At 39.5% G+C, this 20,750-nt stretch overlaps 1 protein-coding gene across 6 annotated transcripts in view; it reads right to left on the bottom strand.

The window, feature by feature from the left end:
* LOC107599926 (SH3 and multiple ankyrin repeat domains protein 3-like) overlaps window positions 1-20,750 on the bottom strand; it is a 78,058-nt gene that overhangs the window by 2,580 nt on the left and 54,728 nt on the right. The window contains exons 8-17 of one of the 6 annotated variants that reach the window (XR_001610718.1): window positions 13,778-13,860; window positions 12,093-12,217; window positions 11,617-11,752; window positions 8,516-8,596; window positions 7,246-7,269; window positions 6,243-6,367; window positions 5,790-5,895; window positions 3,031-5,491; window positions 2,227-2,274; window positions 874-914 (exon numbers count right to left, since the gene is read on the bottom strand). Coding sequence is in view for 5 of the 6 variants with exons in the window: in XM_016291680.1 (XP_016147166.1) it covers window positions 909-914; window positions 2,549-2,591; window positions 3,031-5,491; window positions 5,790-5,895; window positions 6,243-6,367; window positions 7,246-7,269; window positions 8,516-8,596; window positions 11,617-11,752; window positions 12,093-12,217; window positions 13,778-13,860 (3,190 nt within the window). In the remaining variant the exon portion in view is untranslated. Of the gene's footprint in view, window positions 1-873; window positions 915-2,226; window positions 2,275-2,548; window positions 2,592-3,030; window positions 5,492-5,789; window positions 5,896-6,242; window positions 6,368-7,245; window positions 7,270-8,515; window positions 8,597-11,616; window positions 11,753-12,092; window positions 12,218-13,777; window positions 13,861-20,750 lie in introns of those variants that run through there. The other 5 variants (XM_016291680.1, XM_016291688.1, XM_016291672.1 and 2 more) reach the window with 5 other exon arrangements.

The raw sequence follows: 20,750 nt of genomic DNA, 5'->3' as shown, positions 1-20,750 counted from the left end.
GTGTTAGTGAGATGCTTAATTAATGCGCTTAGCCGTAATAGTAGAAGTGCAAAAGTGTTACAGACCTGTGGAGCAAAGATAGAGAATACATCATAAAATTTCCCCCCAGAGTTTTTAATTGATATAGTTCAGTCATACAACTAAAATTTAAAGTGTTTTCCTTGGTCAACATGACATCATAATTTACCCTATTTACAATATAAAAATGTTAAAATTTTCTAGTGAAAATATAAAAAAATTCCTAAACTTATTGTGAAGCAAACCACATATAATATTAAAACTTGTTTTCATTCATTGTGTCTTGAATATAAATGTATTTTCTCTTACTGCACTGCCAGATTTATTTTTTAGTATTAACAAGGTAAAATTGAGTAAAAAATACTGGTAACAATTTACAATAACATTTCATTTGTGAACATTAGTTAACTACATTTGTTAACACAAACATCTAAACTTCTAAATAATTTTTTAATTTGAGGTTTTTATGTTAATTTCAGCGTTTACTAATACATGATTAAAATTTAAAATTAATATTAAATTAAATATTATTTAATGGACCTAAGCCTAAATTGAACTAACAATGAACAGTTGCAACAAATGTATTGCTCATTGTTAGTTAATGCATTAACCAATGTTAACTAATGGGACCTTATTGTAAAGTGTTACTAAAATATCCAGTGGCTGGGTTTGTCCCATTTAACCCAGCATTTTTTAGAGTGTGAGGAGAATTAAGCAGCCAATGAAAAACAAGGAAAAGCTGGGGTTGAGAGAGGCCTGACCAAATTAGCATTAGGCGTGTCAGTAGATGAGGAAGGGTGGATGATGATCAGGGCTTGAAAAAAAAGAGACATGAGATGATTCATGCGCACTTACACAGGTGCCTGGCTCTTCTGGGCTTAGCCTCAGATTCAGCTCTAGACAGAGCAGCGTAGCATGCAAAGAGAGAGAGAGTGAGAGAAAGAGGGAGAGAGGGAGATGGAGAAAAAGAGAGAGAGAGAGAGTGAGGGGCAATGGGAGAGAGAGAGCGGTTGGTTAGCATCAGTCCATGACAGAACAAAAACAAACACCACACACTTCACATCCTCAACAATGTCAATTGAATGCAAACCAAACGTAGCGACACAGACCAGAGCGCAGCTAGCCCCAGACGTCAGCTTTCAATAGTGGAACGTGCACATATAGACATCATTTATTAATGATGATGTGAAATTAAATACAGCATTTCTTTCATTACATCCTCTGTCTGGGGTAAGGTGCCATTCTGGTCAAATGAAACAAAAATTTAGCAAAATGAACAAATATGCATGAAAAATAAACAATGCATAATACTATATGTGCAACCATTTTTCTAAGATGAAGCCGGAGTGATCACTGTGTTAGCATGATTAAAGGATGAAAGTGTCACAGAACTACAGAAATGAAACACTTAGTGAGCACAGTAAGCTTGGACAGCATGTTTGAATGGAGAGAAATAAAAAGAACGACAACACAGACTGAGAGGAATGAAATATTATTATTATGATGACACTGTGATGATTATGTTGGTTTTATGTTGGATTATCCAATGAGAAATGACAACTTTCAGCTGGTATAATTAATTTAAATAGAATTCAGTTTTAAAAGAACTTTATTGAGGGTTAAACAAACGATTTTAAGAAGTAATGTAGCTTAACATGGGTCAAACACATTCATATCATATGATGTTGCAAGAAAAAAAAAACATCAGTCACACATGGACCCACATACATACTGTTAGCGTAGTGCCGTAGAGAAGCAGGCCACAGGGGAAAAGCTCACGGAGTTAGATGTAACAGAGTTTGGAAGGTGAAAGGTCAAAGCTTGAGATGGTGCATGCCCTCAGGCCATCTGTTACCTTGTGAACACCCCAATGGCAAAACAGAGGGACTTAAAGAAGTGCTTCATGGATAAAATTAAATTTATGTCATAATGTAGTCACCCTACTGCATGTCATCAAGAATGTTTTTTCAAGTCACTTCATGTAAACTGAAAAAGGTGTCATAACCGATGACCAAAACTGATGCACAGAGAATACTTGACAATACTGTCGAGGGACAGACATTTTGGTTGATTTGCCAGGGTGGACAAGGGAACACAGAACCTGCAGAAGTGATTAATAAAACCCAGATCAATGTCAGCAAAAGTGACTGAATATGGGATTAGTGGATGTTAAAGAATAGAAAATAAAATGAATGACATTTGATTTACCCTAGTTGCTAAAGCTAAGGTTTACTGTCTTCCATGTCCTTGTCACATCTGTTGGGATATAAAGGACTTCAGTTGTATTTGAGGATATAAGCAAAATAGTATATACTGTAGCTGGTGCTTTAAAAAATCAAGACAGAAAAACATTGCCTCTTGAGCTTTTATATAAAACATTATTTATTCCAATTAATTATTTTAACTCAAACTGTCCCTGTAGTTCTGGTTATTGGTGCATCTACAGAAAAGTCTATATCATTCTAACTATTGTCTACGGCTTATATGGTAGAGCTGTAAGATCAGCCTGAGGCCGTTCTACGTTACTTACCAGTGGTAGTCCAATGCTGAGATAGTTCTGGGGCTCCAAACGTCTCAATGAAGAAAGCATGTTAAACATTAACACTTAATGCTTCTAAATGAGTAAGAAATTTTAAGGTTCTGGATTAGCTTTCTTTTAAATAAAAGTTAAAGAATACTGCTCTTTAAATCTTTTGAAACTCTGGACAGACACAGGTGATGCTTTTTGGTATTCTTTGAGATGCCATTTTCATGAGGATGTTTAATATATTGTTTATGTAAATGTTATTTGATATTACTAAACACAAACCATCGGTTTCGATTAAACAATGTTATTCAGATACGGGAAAAGAATTGCAGTGTTCTCACTGCCATTTAACTAATAGGAAACTTTTGCAGTACAAACTACCAACCTCTGAATTCTCTTTACAATGTTGCTTTAGAAACGGTCAAAGTTTTGATTTGGTTGCAAAGTTTATTTGCATTTGGTCTTCTCCAGGATTCACGCCTTACCTTGCACCGACCACGGGTGATTTCCTTCCGGGGTCAAGTGAAGCTCCAAGCGGCTCTTCCCCAAGTGAGCGTGTGTCCTTGTTCAGCTGCTGCAGCCGTGAGCTGAGCTCACTGATCACAGTGGGCTTGCCTTTCTCTGCCCCCGAAAGTGGACAGGGTTCCACGGGGTCCCCCCATAACTTGGAGCGTCTCTGGAAGAGGTAGCGGGGTCTGGCCGGGCCTGAGGCTCCCGCAGCAGCAGCCAGCGCAGCCGCGTGCTGCTGTGAGAGCAGTTCGCTATCAGATGACTGCTTAAGCAGGGGGTCCCTGAATGTCACCGGGCCCTTGCTGAGCTGGGACTTGAGCTTTGGCTTTGGAGGCACTGGCGGCTTATCAAGAATGAACGTCTGGCCATCTGCGTGAGTGGTGTAGGTGTCCGTGGGCTCGCCGCTTTCCGAGGACAGTGTGGACATACTGGAGACAGTGGAGATGGTGCTCGTGGTCTCTAGGTGGTGATCACTGGAGCTACGAGTGTCTACCTCTTCCACCCCGGAGTCAGCAGCAGACTCTGGGCCCAGGTGGGACTCAGATGGCTTCCCTGAGGCTGCTTGCGGGCCACTGCTAGCGGGGACCTGTGCTGCTGAGGCAACTGCTGCTGGAGTGGTGGGGGGAGGGGGTGGAGCTGAGGGCAGGGCAGAAGTGGTTGTCTGCGCCAACGTAGGAGCACGAGGTACTGCAGTTTCAGGTGTCTTTCCAAGGAGGCCATTGGCAAATTCATTCGGTGGAGGAACCACACCGATTTTACGGAGCTCCTCACGTGTCTCCTCATCACTGGAAGACAGCATGGCAGGTGGCAATGTGACCGTATAGGGTTCCACGTCCTCCTCAGAACTACCCTGTGCCAGGGTTTTATCTGAGGATGGACTGGGAGGTGGCTGGGAAGTTGGAGCTGTGGCTGGAGGTGGGGTGGATCTCAAAGGAGCATCGGGACCAGGGGACTTGGCACGTTTTATTTCGGCCAACATGGGTTTCGGGCTCTCTGACAATGCCCTTTTAGGAGAGGGAACACTGTGCTCTGGGCTGGGCCTCACTGCCTCCCCATTACTCGTTGCATGAACCATGATAAGTCCAGCAGTTTTCTGCTGGGATGTGTCCATGATGCTGATGATCATACTCTTCTTGTCCTCAATTTTCCTTTCCTCCTTCATTTCTGTCCTTGTTTCTAACTCTTTCCTAGTGGATATGGGACTTCCCCACTGAATCCTGCTGGTGGGGGCAGAGGTCTCGTAAATTCTTTTCGTTGCAGGGGAAAAGGGAGGTGAGGCAAACTCACCCTCTGACCGATCAGCCTCTTTGGTCTGGGTCTCCATGTATAGCACCCCTCCAGCAGCTTCATGTTTAGTTCTGGGCTCAGGGCTGCTTGAAGGGGACTGACTCTGGGAGGTTAATGCCCGTTCCCTTGCGGCCAGCGCAAGTGCCAATGGAGAGTTGGGGTCCAAGGGCTTGCCCGTCAGTGGGTGAATGAAGGTGGTGCCCCCAGGAGAGGGACGCAACGCCAAGGCAGGAGGAGGCAACTGACCAAGTTCACGTGTGAGCATTCGTTCATCAACCGAATGGGATGGTGTGAGCGAGGGGGCCTCTGGGGGTGATGCCGAACTGCCCTCCATAGTGCCCACTGATAGGAAGACTGTGGATTTCCGCCTCTCCTCCAGACGACGTTCCCGGTCTTTCACAGCATCAGCAATGGCAGCAGCGAAAGGTCCCTTTCCTTGCAACAGTCCCTCAGCCTGAGCTTGACTGCGTGCCTGCAACAGCTGCTGCTGCTGCTGATAGAAATCAGCCCTGCTTGTATGGTGGGCAGCTAGGCGCCCAGAGGGAGAGTGCTCTCTCGCATGGATGGATGCCAGTGCTAGCGAGGCTCTCTCCTGAGCATCTTCCACCTGCAGTTGCTTTATAAGTGGGCTCTTCCTCCGCTGTGGCTTGCTCGGTGTGAACAGGCCCACGCTGAACTGGCCGACATTGGCATAGGGGTTATCAATGACTCGACCTTTCCGCTTGATCCTTTCAGGTGGAGTTGAAACAGCACCTGGCCTGGGGATGTCAGTAGGCTCCACGGGAAGGTGGGAGGAGTCCTGTAGGATGATCATGGAGCGGGCTTTTTTCTGCCGATCCATGTGGGAGGCATGGCGAGGTGGCTCAAACAGCTCAGCAGACATTGTCTGTGGCAAAACGTGCAGTCTTGGTTCAGAGCCTGGTTTGAAACTGGAACGGCTGGGGTCGTGAATGCGGCCAGGGGGAGGGGGTGGGCAGAACGAAGGAGGGGGTCCAGTATCTAGATAGTAAAGCGATGGGGGAGGTGGGGGAGCTGTTTGAGGAGGTGGAGGGATACTATGGCTGTCTCTCAGGCTGTCCGTCATGGAGGAGCTCCGCGGAAACCTGTGTTCCGCTGCCAGGGCAGACAGTCGATCCTCTTCAGTTGCTCCTGCACGGAGAGAAAGACAGATCTATAAAAATGTATTTTGGGTTTGGCTGAGCTTTGATGATGAACAAGTATGCAATATTTTACAGATTTGATCTTTGCTCTTTCCTTTAACAACTCCTCTTATTCTTGGCATTACAAATGTTACTGTGTGTCAAAGTTCTGCATTTCATTACATTCAGATTTGAGGATCAAAGGACAGATAGATAAAAGAAACTAGAACAAAGCCAAGCACTTTACTGCTATTTAAAATTGAGGAGCTTAATTGAGGAGTGTATGTAAAAGATTGCTGAAGAATTACCAAAAGACTTTGTTCTAGCCATGCTTTTCGGCAGCTGCATGTGGGCTTTTTCCAACGCTGGGTGTAGAGCACCATGAAGAGCAAGTCCTTGCCGCTCAAAAAGAGACTGCACAAAGAAAACATTTATGTTTATAAGGGTCAAGCACAAATATTTTGGCACATTTTCAACAAAATGTTTCTACTGGCTACTGTTTTTGTGAGAAGCTTTATCCCTGCTGAAAGGACCAGCATAGAGTATGCTGTGTATTGGATGCTGGTATACAGCAGAACTCTGCTGGTACATTAGACCACCATTAAACCTGCATAGAGCCAGTTTTTCAGTTTGATAAATGTAAAACAAAGAAACGTTTTGACTTTTGAACTCTCACTGTGTACATACAAGGTATCTGGGTCAATGCTGCTAAAATAGGACACGTTCTGATCATCTGAGTGTGCAGACATACTGTATCTTACACTGATTTCTGCTGGTGTAATTCGGCGACTGGTAGGACGTTGCTTCACCGTGGCTGCTCTGTAGTCTGCTTCTACCTTTGGCCTCAGTACTGTCTCCTGAGAGGCCAAAATCTCATCTAGCCTTTCTGTTAAGAAACACATATAAAACCATGTTCATTATACACACCCACACAAATAGTGCTCATCAGTTTGCCATATGGATCTCATTTGTTCACATGCTTTGAAATAAAAAAAGACAAAGTACACATGAAATGGAAATATTAATGACATTAACACAATGCCACAATGCATCATTGCTCCTTATTTTATGGCAAAAGTTGTATGTGACAAGCTCGGTTCCAACCCATAGACCTTCCTGGCTGTATACTGTCTACTTGAGCAGTGCCATAGACAGGATACATTAGTACATTAGTGCATGTTCGCAAAGAAAAACAATAAAAAAACATCACAGATGGAGGCAAGAATGCATCCTGTGTAAACAGTCCCTAAGGCAGCATCCTAACGGAAATAGAACCCCGTAAGTGACTCATTTGGAACAAATAGAATTCCTTGTGTGAAGCACATGAGAAATGGAACTTAGATTTCCAATTTGGCGTTAGCACATGTTGCTACGTTAAGACTGTTAAATTCAAATATGCATAAAAAATACATTGCACAGAAATACTGGATGAAATAGTCATTAATCAATTACATTTTTGCACATATTTGTTTTATTTGAATAATTTAATCAATATATGTTAAATTTAGAATAGCAATTTTAATATTTGAGTTTTTTCAAAACATTATGGGACATCCAAAACAAGATATTTTAAGGGAGAACATAATTTTACTGCCTTTGTGTTGGGAATGCCTAGAAATACTGGTTAGGTAGGCAGCTCACTAGGCTTTGGAACCGAGCTAAATAAATCATATTCCAACATGAGTAAGGTGAAGATGGTTGCATACACATGTTGCGCACTTCAGTGATTTTGTTGGATTCTAAAAACCTCAATGTGTAACTCACCTCCTCTTCTCCTCCTTGCAGAGGCTGAGCATGAAATAAATGTACAGAACACTTCTCCATTAAAGTCTCACAGCAGCAAATATCTGTCGATATGTGTTTCAGTGTGTGAACGTGAGTGTGAATATGTGTAATGAATTCAGTAAACGCAGAGCACAGATTGAGTGAGAGAGGAAAAGACAGCTGATGTTTTGAACAGCCCAAATGGCTGCAGGACGGAGATGTCATAGTTAATAAATAAACAAGAAAGAGCAACACAGAGAGAAAATGTTGCATCCAAGTGTGTGTGCATGTGTCAGGGGAATAGGATGTGTAAAACTATCTATTTTCCTAATTGACTATTTCATAATCTGAATGATTATCTGACTATTTGAAGGAAACCCTGTTGCCCAAAAATGTCCATCTACATGTGCACATAAGCTTAAAAAAGTGCACACTGAATCCAAGAACATGCAGCCCTTCAATAGGGTAAATTACAGTATTTGTTTCTTCATTGGAAATTTAGCATTACATCACTTGCTCATCAATGGATACTCTGCAGTGAATGGGTGCCGTCAGAATGAGAGTCCAAACAGCTGATAAAAACACCACAATAATCCACACCACTCCAGTCCATCAATTAACATCTTGTGAAGTGAAAAGTTGCAAGTTTGTAAGAATCAAATTCATTAAGTCATTTTAACTTTAAACTGTTGCTTGCAGTCAGAATACATGTCCATAATCCATAATAACACTTCCTCTAGTGAAAAAATTCCCTGTTGTCCTTTTACATCAAAACCACCAACATTTGTTCAGAACTGTTTAGAACTGTTTTCGCTTGTAAACGAGGCTTGGTCTGTGGATATTTCTTTGTTGAGTCAGAAGAGATGTCTTTTTCCCCTGGAGAAAGTAGTATTATGGATATAGGACTCGTATTTTAACCGGAAACAACAGTCTTAATGATGGATCTGTTTTTTTTACAAACACACAGCTTTTCCCTTCACAAGGCATTAATTGATGGACGTGGATTACTTTTTGGATTATTGTGATGTTTTTATCAGTTGTTTGGACTCTCATTCTGACGGCACCCATTCACTGCAGAGGATCCACTGTTGAACAACATTTCTCCAAATCTGTTCTGTTGAAGAAACAAACTCATCTACACCACGAACGGCCTGAGGGTGAGTACATTTCAGCAAATTTTCATTTTTGGATGAACTATAAATGGAAAACAATTTAGAAAAACTATTCAACCTCACAACATAGTGCATGTGTTTGTTTGTGGGCGTCTTACCTAGTTCTTCAAGCTCAGCGGTCATGCTTTTGGACCTCAGGGTGAGGGTGGTGTTGGGCGCTCTTTTTGGAGGTGGGGGCGCTGTGGAGGAAAGGCAAGGAGTAGATGAGAAAATAGGATGGCGTGGCGAGGGGCCTTCACGGCTGCTGCCCATCGGCAGTTGCCAGCGCTTTTTCACCATCTTCATCTGAAGATCACGGTACCACACAGCCACACCACGATTAAACTCTCTCCTTCCGTCTTTCTCTCTCTGACATGCAACATAGAATCATGCAACTATCAGACATCTCCTGTGTAATTGCACGACCAGAAACCAACTTCCGTCCTTGGTGGTCCTCCGATGGTAGAAAGAAATACTCGTCTCCCAAAACCCTTCATATCACATTCAGCCTCTTTCAACCCAAATGGTGGCCGAGTTTCCCTTTGTCTCTCAGAAACGAAACCTGCTGCTATGTCCAAAGCATGCTATGAACTCCCAAGCAGTGATACAAGAAGCAACAAGAAAACAATCAGAGTTCCAGGAAATCAGACACTTCTGTTGTCTCAGTAACATCGGCGTAAAACTCCTCACTCCTTCAGCAAACAACCTTGCAGACTGGAGTGGAGCTGGAGAGAGAGAGACGAGGAGAGAAATACCAAGGCACTAATGCAATACTTACTTCAAACATGCATTGTAGTAACCATGGCAACTCTGGCAGGAGCAAGGCCTGGGTTTGTGCATTTCAACTGTGAGAATCTGTGTGTGTGAGTTTGTATGTGTGTGTGGGAGGATATAGCCACAAAACTAACAACAGACACTCTATTATTACTTCATCAGTAGTGTGTAAGTGTGTGGTAGTTTGCATACCCCAGAGTTATGCAATAACCCTGCAATAACTTTGCAGGTGACCATGATTTTGTCAAGTAAGAACAATATTCTTATCGACAAACAGATTTTAGGGTAAGGATCTGTCTAAGGGGCATAAGCAACACATCACTTCCCTCTGATTGTAGGGATAGTTCATTTCTGTTGCATGCTGTAGAGCAGGGGTGTCAAACTCAATTCCTAGAGTTTTGCTCCAGCACACATACCATATAGTTTTCAAATAAGCCTGAAGGACTTGATTAGTTGGATCAGGTGTGTTTAATTAGGGTTGAATCTAAACTCTGCAGGGCTCCGGCCCTCCAGGAATTGAGTTTGACAACCCTGCTCTAGAGCATCCTGCTCCAACACCGAGGTCATGGGTTCGACTCCCAGTGAATGCAGGAACCAATCAAGTGTATAACTTCAATGCAATGTAATTACAAATGCATTAAATAGAAGTGTAGTTAATGCATTTTGCACTTAAGAGACTCGCTGTTGAACATATATGAACAACATTTAAGCAATATATTAAGCTGCGGATCTTATTTATAAGCAACAAACTTGATAAAAAAAATAAATAAATAAAAATAAATAAAGAGTGAAAAATTGAAGGGGGTCTGAAAAAGAAATCTGATTCAGGAGCATGTTAAATGTTTTCCTTAGTGAAAAATCCAGCAAAATAAATAAATAAATAAAATAAAATAAAATAAAAAAGATTTAAAAAAATTTGCTTTGGATGAAAGCATCTGCCAAATGCATTGATTAAATGTAAGTGTAGTTAATGCATTTTGCACTTGCAAGACTTATTTTTGAACATATATGAACTACATTAAAGCATATTGCTGTGGATTATTATTAATAATACTCCTTGGTGAAAAATCCACTAAATAAATAAATATTCCTTGGTGAGAAATCCAGCAACTCAATAAATAAAATAAAAAATAAATAAATACAATAACATAAAAATAAAATGAATAAATAAAAATGCAACAGAACATAAAGTAATTGAACTACACACATCCATTGAGTGAGATACTGAAAAGACAGCGAGAATGTCTGATGGATCTATTCAGACTTGCAAAAAATTGAATACAAGAACTTACATTTGATCGGTTTTATTTAAGTGCTTTACAGTTAGTCGACCATCCTGATTCAATCCATACTGTAAGACATATTGGATAAAAGTGTCTACTAAACGACCGTCTTACTATGCAGCTCCATCATCCACTAAAGGCAAACACAGGTCAATGAAGGGTTCAGATAGTGTGTGGGAGTTGCAGATAAAAGTGAGGATAGTTTACATGGATATTGAATAGACTTCTTCTTTGGTATTCGAGGTTTTGCTATAGTTCTAATAACTCTACCGGCAGACTCATACCCAGCTGCTAATCGATTGAGTGGGTGTAGGAACGCACAAATGTGTGTATGTGGAAAGGCTGCACAGAAAACACTTCAATCTGCTTAGTTATCACAATTCCTTGTGACAAACAACCCGGTCATTTAGTTAATGCTCCTGAAGTTTTCTCCTCTGACAAACACAGTCATCGCCATCACAATCGGCTATGATCATTACACTGACTCCTTTATTCATCCTTGCAGCATTTCTTTTCCTCATGTTTGAGACTAGATTCGTCCTGCTGAGAGAAATCTCTCACTGTCTGATCATCACATACAGTACAGAGCATCAAAGACTGGTTTCCTAGCAACCCATGCCTTTAAGAGCTCTTCTGTCTGACTGCAGTAGCCCCGCCCACAATAAACAAACAAAACCAGCAGTCAGCACATTCCATGTAACTCAACTACAACACCACATATGAACTACAATCAAGCAATACATTAAACTGCAGACCTTGTTTCTAAGTCACATACCCTGTAACACTTGCATTTTGATTGCTGGAAAATTAAAATTAAAATTAATTAAAAAATCCAGCAATTTAACTTTAAAATGAAATAAAAAAAATCAAAATCAAAATAAATCAGGAAAATGTAAAAAAAATAAAATAAATAATAATAATATGAATACTTGCATTTTCACTGCTGGAAAATTCAACAATTTAAAATAAAATAAAATAAAATAATTTATTTTTATAATTACATAAAATAAAATGAAAAATTAAATTTAAATAAACAAGGAAAATATCAAATAAAGAAAATATAATAATAATGATTTAATGTAAATAAAACAAAACAAAATAAAATACAGCACCTTTATTATCTAGGATAGAACAGTTCTGTTTGACGTGAACAAGCACCTTACCCTTCTTCCTGACTGACTCCTCAGACTCTGGCTTGCGTGTGACTGACACCACCTTCATCAAGAGGTTATTCCCGCCCTGCCGGATGAGTGACACCACCTGCTTGTGTCCCACTTTTACCACGTTTACACCATTCACCTGAGAGAAAAAAATCACAGAGAAATCATAAGTGTTTTTCATCCCTCTGGTACATTCCCAGCATCTCAGACTAGACTCAAGGTCATTACACAGCTGCAACAAATATTAGTGTATTTTTATATGTTGAAAATGTGAAACATGATGAATAGTGGATACAATCACAGAGAAATCATAAGTGTTTTTCATCCCTCTGGTACATTCCCAGCATCTCAGACTAGACTCAAGGTCATTACACAGCTGCAACAAATATTAGTGCATTTTTATATGTTGAAAATGTGAAACATGATGAATAGTGGATACAAAAAGATCTGGGATATCAGCGGACAAACCAATCCTTTACCTCAATGAGGAAGTCACCAGTCCTTAGCCCCGCCCTCCAGGCCACGCCCTCAACATCCACAGACTCCAGGTACTGCAGTGCAGGAAAGGCAGGTGTAGGTGTAAACTCTTCAATGGGTGTCTCCGCTACACAAACACAGAGAATCACATGCAATATCACATTACTGGTGCTTAGATTCTTTGAGAAGTCAGTGAATGGCTTACTTATACATAATTCTGCCGGGATAAGTAAAAGTAAAAAATTAGACTGTCCTTTGATAAGCCTTTCTGTTAATATAAACATATGTCTAAATAGATCTGTAAGTGTTTTGCTCTTAATCATTGAGGAAGTCATAGTATAGGAATTATGAAAGCAATAAAGAGACTGCTGACACACATATTAATAAGAGATATTAATGCACCATGTGGGTAACAGATGGCTTTAGGAACTCATAACTCCTACACAGGATGGTGCCACCCCAGAGACTGGGCACTAACACACACACACACACACACACACACACACACACACACACACACACACACACTACTTACAAACCCTGCTGATCCATATGTGTTGTCAAACACAACTGTCTAATAATGCTGTTGAGTCAACATATATGCTACAGAAATGTCACAATATGAACCAGTGACCGCGAATATTTGATTATGTAAGTAATGAAGTTCACCCATTCATGTAACTCTATTTGATGCTGTCACCGAACTGCATCTGTAAAGCACGCACACTGTTGCACTACTGATATGCAATGAGTTTGAACTATTCTGTGATTATTTCATGTAAATGAATGTAGATGTGTGATGGATGTTATTTCATAGTATTATTAATTTTAACTGTAGAGAAAAACTACATTTTGGTTCAATGGTTCTTACAAGGTTTAGGTTTTTACAGGGTTTCTTAAATTGGTTATTCAATGAAGATGAAAAAGTTCTTGATAGTTTATTATACTATACGTTCTTTAAATCACAACTAGAAGATCTTAAATCTAAAAATCTTTTCTGTTTCTCTAATCCTTTTGTGCCAGCTATTATTATTGTTGTTGTTGTTATTATTATTAAATAATGAATTTAATACTAATATTTTTATTATAATTTTGATGGCAATTATGATTAATTAATATGTTGATTAATATTAAATGATTTAGATTATTATTATTAATAAAAATAATAACAACTAGTTGTAACTATTGTTACTTATAATAATAATAATAATAATAACAACTAATTTCATACAGTGATACATTTTAAAAATAAAATCTTAACAACAACAACAATAATAATAATAATAACTTATAATTTGATTATTAATAAAAAATAACTATTATTAACTGTTGGTAATTAGACAACAACAACAACAATAATATACATTTTTATATTGAATAAATTAATTAAATAATAAACAATGCTTCTGGTCTTAATATGCACTTCCATCAAAATGAAATGACTTTCTTTTTCAGCTGATCTCTTTAAGGCCACATACAGTAGGCTATTGGATAATATTAACCCATAAACAAAACTATTTAAACTTGATAGTAGTAAAATTGCATTCAAGTCTGGCTGGTTTTCACAAGCAATCAATTCCCAAATACATTTTTTTCTTTAAGTGTGTAATGTTACCCAGTTTTGTGAAAGAAGCTGCAACTCTGACTGTAAGAGCAAAATGAGGCCATGAACTCAGTCATGTCTTACCTTTTGCTCCTCGCAAGACGAAGCCGAATCCCTCATTCTCTTTCTTCTGGAGCACAGCGTTCTTCTCCTCGATGATGTAATCACTGAGCATAAGAGAGAGCAGGACAGTGAGGTCAGACTCCAGCACCATGCCTGTATCAGGACCACCACGGCCGGACCACCTGGACGTACCCCCACACAGCTACTCTCCCTGATCCCTGTCCTGCTCCGCTGATGAGCCAATCAGGTTAAAAGCAGTGGCTGCATGTGAGAGTGTGGACGCTATGAAAAAGCTCAGGTGGAAGCTCCTGTCCTTCTGTTTGACTCCAGCGCAGCCTCTTTAACTGCATTAGGAGATTGGACCAAATGCTAATATCCAGCCTCTTATGCTTTTAAATGAAAGGATAGAAACATAAGGGCCTTCAAGTCTTTCCGTGTCCAACTCCGAATGCAGCAGAGAGACAAAAACATCCTTTAAAAGCCAGAAATGTAAGAAGACAATCTTAACCCTGCATTTATGCCTTAAAGTGCAGCCCATCAATGATAAAAAGATGGGATGAGCACTCACAAAAAAGAAAGTGAGACAGAGACACACAAAGGATCTTTTTCTATGGTGGTCTCTTCTCCCCAACACACACGGTCCATCTGTCTGGATGCATTGAGATGGTTATCATCAGCGCGAACAGCAGGGACAAATCTGTTCTTCCTTACTCATGTGAGCCACATTTACCCGCCTGTAGACACCATCAGCCCCCCGCCAACACACACACAGCCCCCAACAGCGCACTAGACATACAAATATCACATCACTAACCTCACTGCTATGATTGACTGTGCTGTTCTACATTTGCATGACATGTGGCAGATGCTTCTATCTAAAACAACTAATGGGCTTCTCATGCTTAAGGCAACACACTACAGGTGAAAAAATTGCAATTAAAAGATTTCAGTGTACTTTCCCCAGTTGATTAATCACAGTACATTAAGATAACTGTTTTGTATTACAAGTTGTCTGAAATGTTATGTTTGAATTTGCAAAAGAGGCATTATGCAATTTAATATGCACTAATTTGCATACATTTCCAGAACAGAAATCTGAATACTGAATATTTCATTCATTTTGTCGACATGTTAGAGTTAATGGTTTTTACACAGGGGATTTTGGATATCTCTTTTTATCACTCCAGAAATCTGAAAATATTTTCAGGCGAAAACAAATTTAACACATTTTAAGGATTATAATTTTAAATCAGGAGAATGATATATGAACAAACCCCTCCGTAAAAACCTTTAGAATATAGATAGGAATGAAATTGTAAAGTCAATGGTGTATGTAAGTGCTACTGAAGTGGGGATTTCTGGCTGAGTGCATGAGAAAGAAAAACTCATTTTATGTATTGTAAATGAAATCTACAGATGCAAACAGATAAAGTGTAATGTGTACTTTGAAAGTTTTCTTTCCACTAGTCTGAAAGAGGATAAGTTATGGAAGCAAAATAGCCTTCCATTTCAAAATTGACCAGTGTCTGAAAAGTAGTGTCTTGCATTAAAATGTTCTGTGTTAAAGTTGGTCTAAATCTATTTTCTAAATCCATGTCATTTATCTTATTGTGAATGATTCGTCCATGGATGCGTTTTAATTTTTAAAATCAAATGACATTACTGGATACTGGATCTTCCAATGACGGACTCTCTGGTGACTTATGCCGGATGTTGGAAACCAAAAACAATGGAGACCACTGACTTCACTGAATAGACCAAAAAAAAAGTTTTTCCATTCCAAGTGTGTTCCATTGAAAAAAGTCATACAGGTTTAAAACGACATAAGGGGGCAAGTAAATGATGACAGTATTTTCATTTTTTAATTGCCCATTTACAAAAATTATAGCATCTCATCTGATGCATCAGTTTTAACTCTCCTTCAGATGTTTAAACTAAACAACTTGTGGATGTTTCTACAACCATACCAAGTGCATGAATATTTAATGGAGTCATTATAAATGAGTCTATGATTGGCTATCTGTTGCTAGCTGTACAACTAGCTGTAATATTCAAGCACTGCACTGATTCACACTGCATGCCTTCACCGCCAGTAAAGGGTGTAAAAAGACATGAATCCAAAGTTAATCATAGTGTGAAAAGCAATTTACAGTGATTTCATGATATAGATCAGTTTGTGTGTTCCCTGGGAATCAAACCCATGACTTTGGCATTGCTGGTGCCATGCACTACAAGTCAAGCTACAGGAAAATATATTATTACTTATATTTTATTACTGAAAATCTATAGCTCTAAACACAGCACCTCATTTATAACAACTCCCATACCATCTAAAAATCTGTTTTACAAACAGAGCAGAATAAAGTCCTTGTAAACAGCTGCTTGTTTGCTGACTGCAGAATAATTACCACAAAATGACTAAAAGCTGTCTATGTGATCACATGAGACTAGAGCAACGACTGGTGCCTGTGTCATCAACTATAAGAAGAAAGCTCATCTCTCTCGCTCTCTCTCTCGTACCCCAAGGGTCTTCATCACTGATGCATTAGGAGTGACAAGAATCTAATTAAGCAGTGGAGAATCAATTAGATAAATTACAGATGATTCGGTGTCGTTAGCGCCTCGGGTTAACAAAATGCTCTGTCCTACAGAACAGCAGTCACGGCTGTGATAACATCAGTGTATGGTCGGGCGTCTGAAACTTTCATGTGCTGTGGTTTTGTTTACGAACAAAATCCCAGACAAGCCACATTAAACTGGGACAGTGGAATGTTTGGGTTGCATTTCCCATTATCTATTTAATAAATGTACAAGTAAACACTTAGAAAAAGTAACAATCAACAAATACTTAAGATGATATCACATTTCAAATATATGTATGTATGTGTGTATATACAGTGGGTATAGAAAAGAATCACCCCCCTTTAAAATAACCACATTTTGTTGCTTTGCAGCCTGAAGTGAAGACAGATACAGTTTTTGTTTTATCCAGCTGTATTTACTCAGTGCAACTTATAACATCCAAGTGAAAGATATAACACCAACATGTCAGAAAAAAAAAGTCAGAATCACTGAGTTGGAAAAAGGATCACCTTCTCAATGGCACAAAAAAGCCATTTGACTTTCAACTGTGATCAGCCGTGCACATTTTGATTAGCTCAGCATGAAAATAGCTTTCCTGGAGCATTTCAGTCCTTGGTAGTGCAACTGAAGCTAACAATCAACTTTGGATGGCGAGGCACTGTCAAAAGATCTCCGGGATAAAGTTGTGGAGATGGATACAAAGAAATTTCAAAGGCTTTAACAATGCCTAGAAGCACAGTGAAGTCTATTATTAAGAAGTGGAAGGTATATATGGTGGTTGAAGGAGAAAAAGGTGAATGTCCTTGCATGGCCCAGTCAGAGCCTGGACTTAAACCCCATTGAAAATCTGTGGAATGACTTGAAGACTGCAGTTCACAAACAGTCACCATCAAATGTATCTGAACTTGAGAAGTTCTGCAAAAGAGAGAGGGCAAATATTGCAAAGTCTAGATGTGGAAAGTTACTAGAGACATATCCCAACAGACTAAAGGCTATAATTAAAGCAAAAGTTGGTTCAACAAAATACTGACACAAAGGGGTGATTCTTTTTCCTACTCAGTGATTCTGGTTTTAATTTTTTTTCTGACATGTTGGTGTTATATCTTTCACTTGGATGTTATAAGTTGCACTGAGTAAATACAGCTGGATAAAACAAAAACTGTGCCCATCTTCATTTCAGGCTGCAAAGCAACAAAATATGATTGTTAAAGGAGGGTGCTTATTTTCTATGCCCACTGTATGGATGATAGTGATGTAATGCTAGTAGTGATTACCTTTCCTAGGATTTAATGTTTACAGATATCGAAACAGTCAGAAACCATTGTTCGGAATAAAACGTGATGATGTAACATTGTTTGAGTGGCTAAGTGTTCCCGAACAAACCCAGAGGGAATTCAGTCTAACTATACCTCTGATCTCCCATTTTCCTCATGCGTGCTTTAGTGGATTTTGAGATTGAGCACTGATTGTCTCCTCACAGCATTGCTCGCTGCGGTGATCCCGCGGTGCCTTGTTACAAGACACAAAAACAATTGATTCGCAAAGCACTCGATTCTCCATTTAGATAGAATGAAAGTGCAAGACGTCTATGTATGTGTGTGTGAAGTTCAGGAAGTTTTCGCTGAGCACAGATTTTGCATGTCAGTTTTAGAGTTGTCTGCTAAGAGTCTAGTGTTGTGGGCAGGATTCGGCTGACTGCTGTCAGATTCTCCACCTGTCAGGTGATTGAGTGTTTTTGTGTGTTTGAGTGATGCCTTCCGGCTAAATAGTGAAACCCTGCTTCTCCAGAGGACAAGGCTTGCCGCAACACCGGTTACGTCACTTGCCCACCGCGGCACTGACCCCCACCATCGTTTTGATTTTTTTATAGTAATAAAAATCATGTAGTTCAGTAAAAGAACAGATACTACAATTAAAAACTGAATGCCGAACGACAATCGCATCACACAGATCAGATTTCATTTATCCAGTTCGGCGAGTGAGTCGAGCTGACTGATAAGAAGAGAGGGGTGAGACAGACAAGACGATGGCGGATGATTTAGTTTCGAAACGAAATGCAAAAGCGCCTGTTTGGCAGTATTTTGTATCTTGAAAAGCCTGTTGACTTGCATTAAAATGTTCTGTGTTAAAGTTGGTCTAAATCTATTTTCTAAATCCATGTCATTTATCTTATTGTGAATGATTCGTCCATGGATGCGTTTTAATTTTTAAAATCAAATGACATTACTGGATACTGGATCTTCCAATGACGGACTCTCTGGTGACTTATGCCGGATGTTGGAAACCAAAAACAATGGAGACCACTGACTTCACTGAATAGACCAAAAAAAAAGTTTTTCCATTCCAAGTGTGTTCCATTGAAAAAAGTCATACAGGTTTAAAACGACATAAGGGGGCAAGTAAATGATGACAGTATTTTCATTTTTTAATTGCCCATTTACAAAAATTATAGCATCTCATCTGATGCATCAGTTTTAACTCTCCTTCAGATGTTTAAACTAAACAACTTGTGGATGTTTCTACAACCATACCAAGTGCATGAATATTTAATGGAGTCATTATAAATGAGTCTATGATTGGCTATCTGTTGCTAGCTGTACAACTAGCTGTAATATTCAAGCACTGCACTGATTCACACTGCATGCCTTCACCGCCAGTAAAGGGTGTAAAAAGACATGAATCCAAAGTTAATCATAGTGTGAAAAGCAATTTACAGTGATTTCATGATATAGATCAGTTTGTGTGTTCCCTGGGAATCAAACCCATGACTTTGGCATTGCTGGTGCCATGCACTACAAGTCAAGCTACAGGAAAATATATTATTACTTATATTTTATTACTGAAAATCTATAGCTCTAAACACAGCACCTCATTTATAACAACTCCCATACCATCTAAAAATCTGTTTTACAAACAGAGCAGAATAAAGTCCTTGTAAACAGCTGCTTGTTTGCTGACTGCAGAATAATTACCACAAAATGACTAAAAGCTGTCTATGTGATCACATGAGACTAGAGCAACGACTGGTGCCTGTGTCATCAACTATAAGAAGAAAGCTCATCTCTCTCGCTCTCTCTCTCGTACCCCAAGGGTCTTCATCACTGATGCATTAGGAGTGACAAGAATCTAATTAAGCAGTGGAGAATCAATTAGATAAATTACAGATGATTCGGTGTCGTTAGCGCCTCGGGTTAACAAAATGCTCTGTCCTACAGAACAGCAGTCACGGCTGTGATAACATCAGTGTATGGTCGGGCGTCTGAAACTTTCATGTGCTGTGGTTTTGTTTACGAACAAAATCCCAGACAAGCCACATTAAACTGGGACAGTGGAATGTTTGGGTTGCATTTCCCATTATCTATTTAATAAATGTACAAGTAAACACTTAGAAAAAGTAACAATCAACAAATACTTAAGATGATATCACATTTCAAATATATGTATGTATGTGTGTATATACAGTGGGTATAGAAAAGAATCACCCCCCTTTAAAATAACCACATTTTGTTGCTTTGCAGCCTGAAGTGAAGACAGATACAGTTTTTGTTTTATCCAGCTGTATTTACTCAGTGCAACTTATAACATCCAAGTGAAAGATATAACACCAACATGTCAGAAAAAAAAAGTCAGAATCACTGAGTTGGAAAAAGGATCACCTTCTCAATGGCACAAAAAAGCCATTTGACTTTCAACTGTGATCAGCCGTGCACATTTTGATTAGCTCAGCATGAAAATAGCTTTCCTGGAGCATTTCAGTCCTTGGTAGTGCAACTGAAGCTAACAATCAACTTTGGATGGCGAGGCACTGTCAAAAGATCTCCGGGATAAAGTTGTGGAGATGGATACAAAGAAATTTCAAAGGCTTTATCAATGCCTAGAAGCACAGTGAAGTGTATTATTAAGAAGTGGAAGGTATTTGGTACAAAACAGACCCTCCCTGGATCAGGACGTCACTCCAAACTGGATGAAAGAGCCAGGAGGAAACTGCTCGGAGAGGCTCACAGGAGGCCTACAGTAACTCTGAAGCAGCTGCAGGAATTTATGACAAAGAGTGGACATTGTGTGCATGTGACAACAATATCACAATAAATCTTCCACAAATGTGGCTTGTATGGGAGGGTTGCAAGAAAAAAGCCACTCCTCAAAAAAGGCCACATGCAGTCAAAACTAAGCTTCGCCAAAACGCACCTTGAAGATTCTGAGGCCACATGGAAAATGGTGTTATGGTCAGATGAGAATAAAATTGAATTATTTGGCCTTAACACCAAATGCTATGTTCTTAATAAATCCTACTGCAAGTGGATCCCCCACCTTGTGTTTCCATGACTCCATCGTTACAAAACATTATGCAGACCTGCCAACCCTGGACATTTTTTTTAGTACATCAGTGTGGCCCGGGGGGGGGGGGGGG

The sequence above is a fragment of the Sinocyclocheilus grahami genome, unplaced genomic scaffold (genome assembly GCF_001515645.1).
Source record: "Sinocyclocheilus grahami isolate Dianchi unplaced genomic scaffold, SAMN03320097.WGS_v1.1 scaffold14.1, whole genome shotgun sequence".
Classification (NCBI taxonomy): domain Eukaryota; kingdom Metazoa; phylum Chordata; class Actinopteri; order Cypriniformes; family Cyprinidae; genus Sinocyclocheilus; species Sinocyclocheilus grahami.
This window is presented reverse-complemented; position numbering and strand designations above follow the sequence as displayed.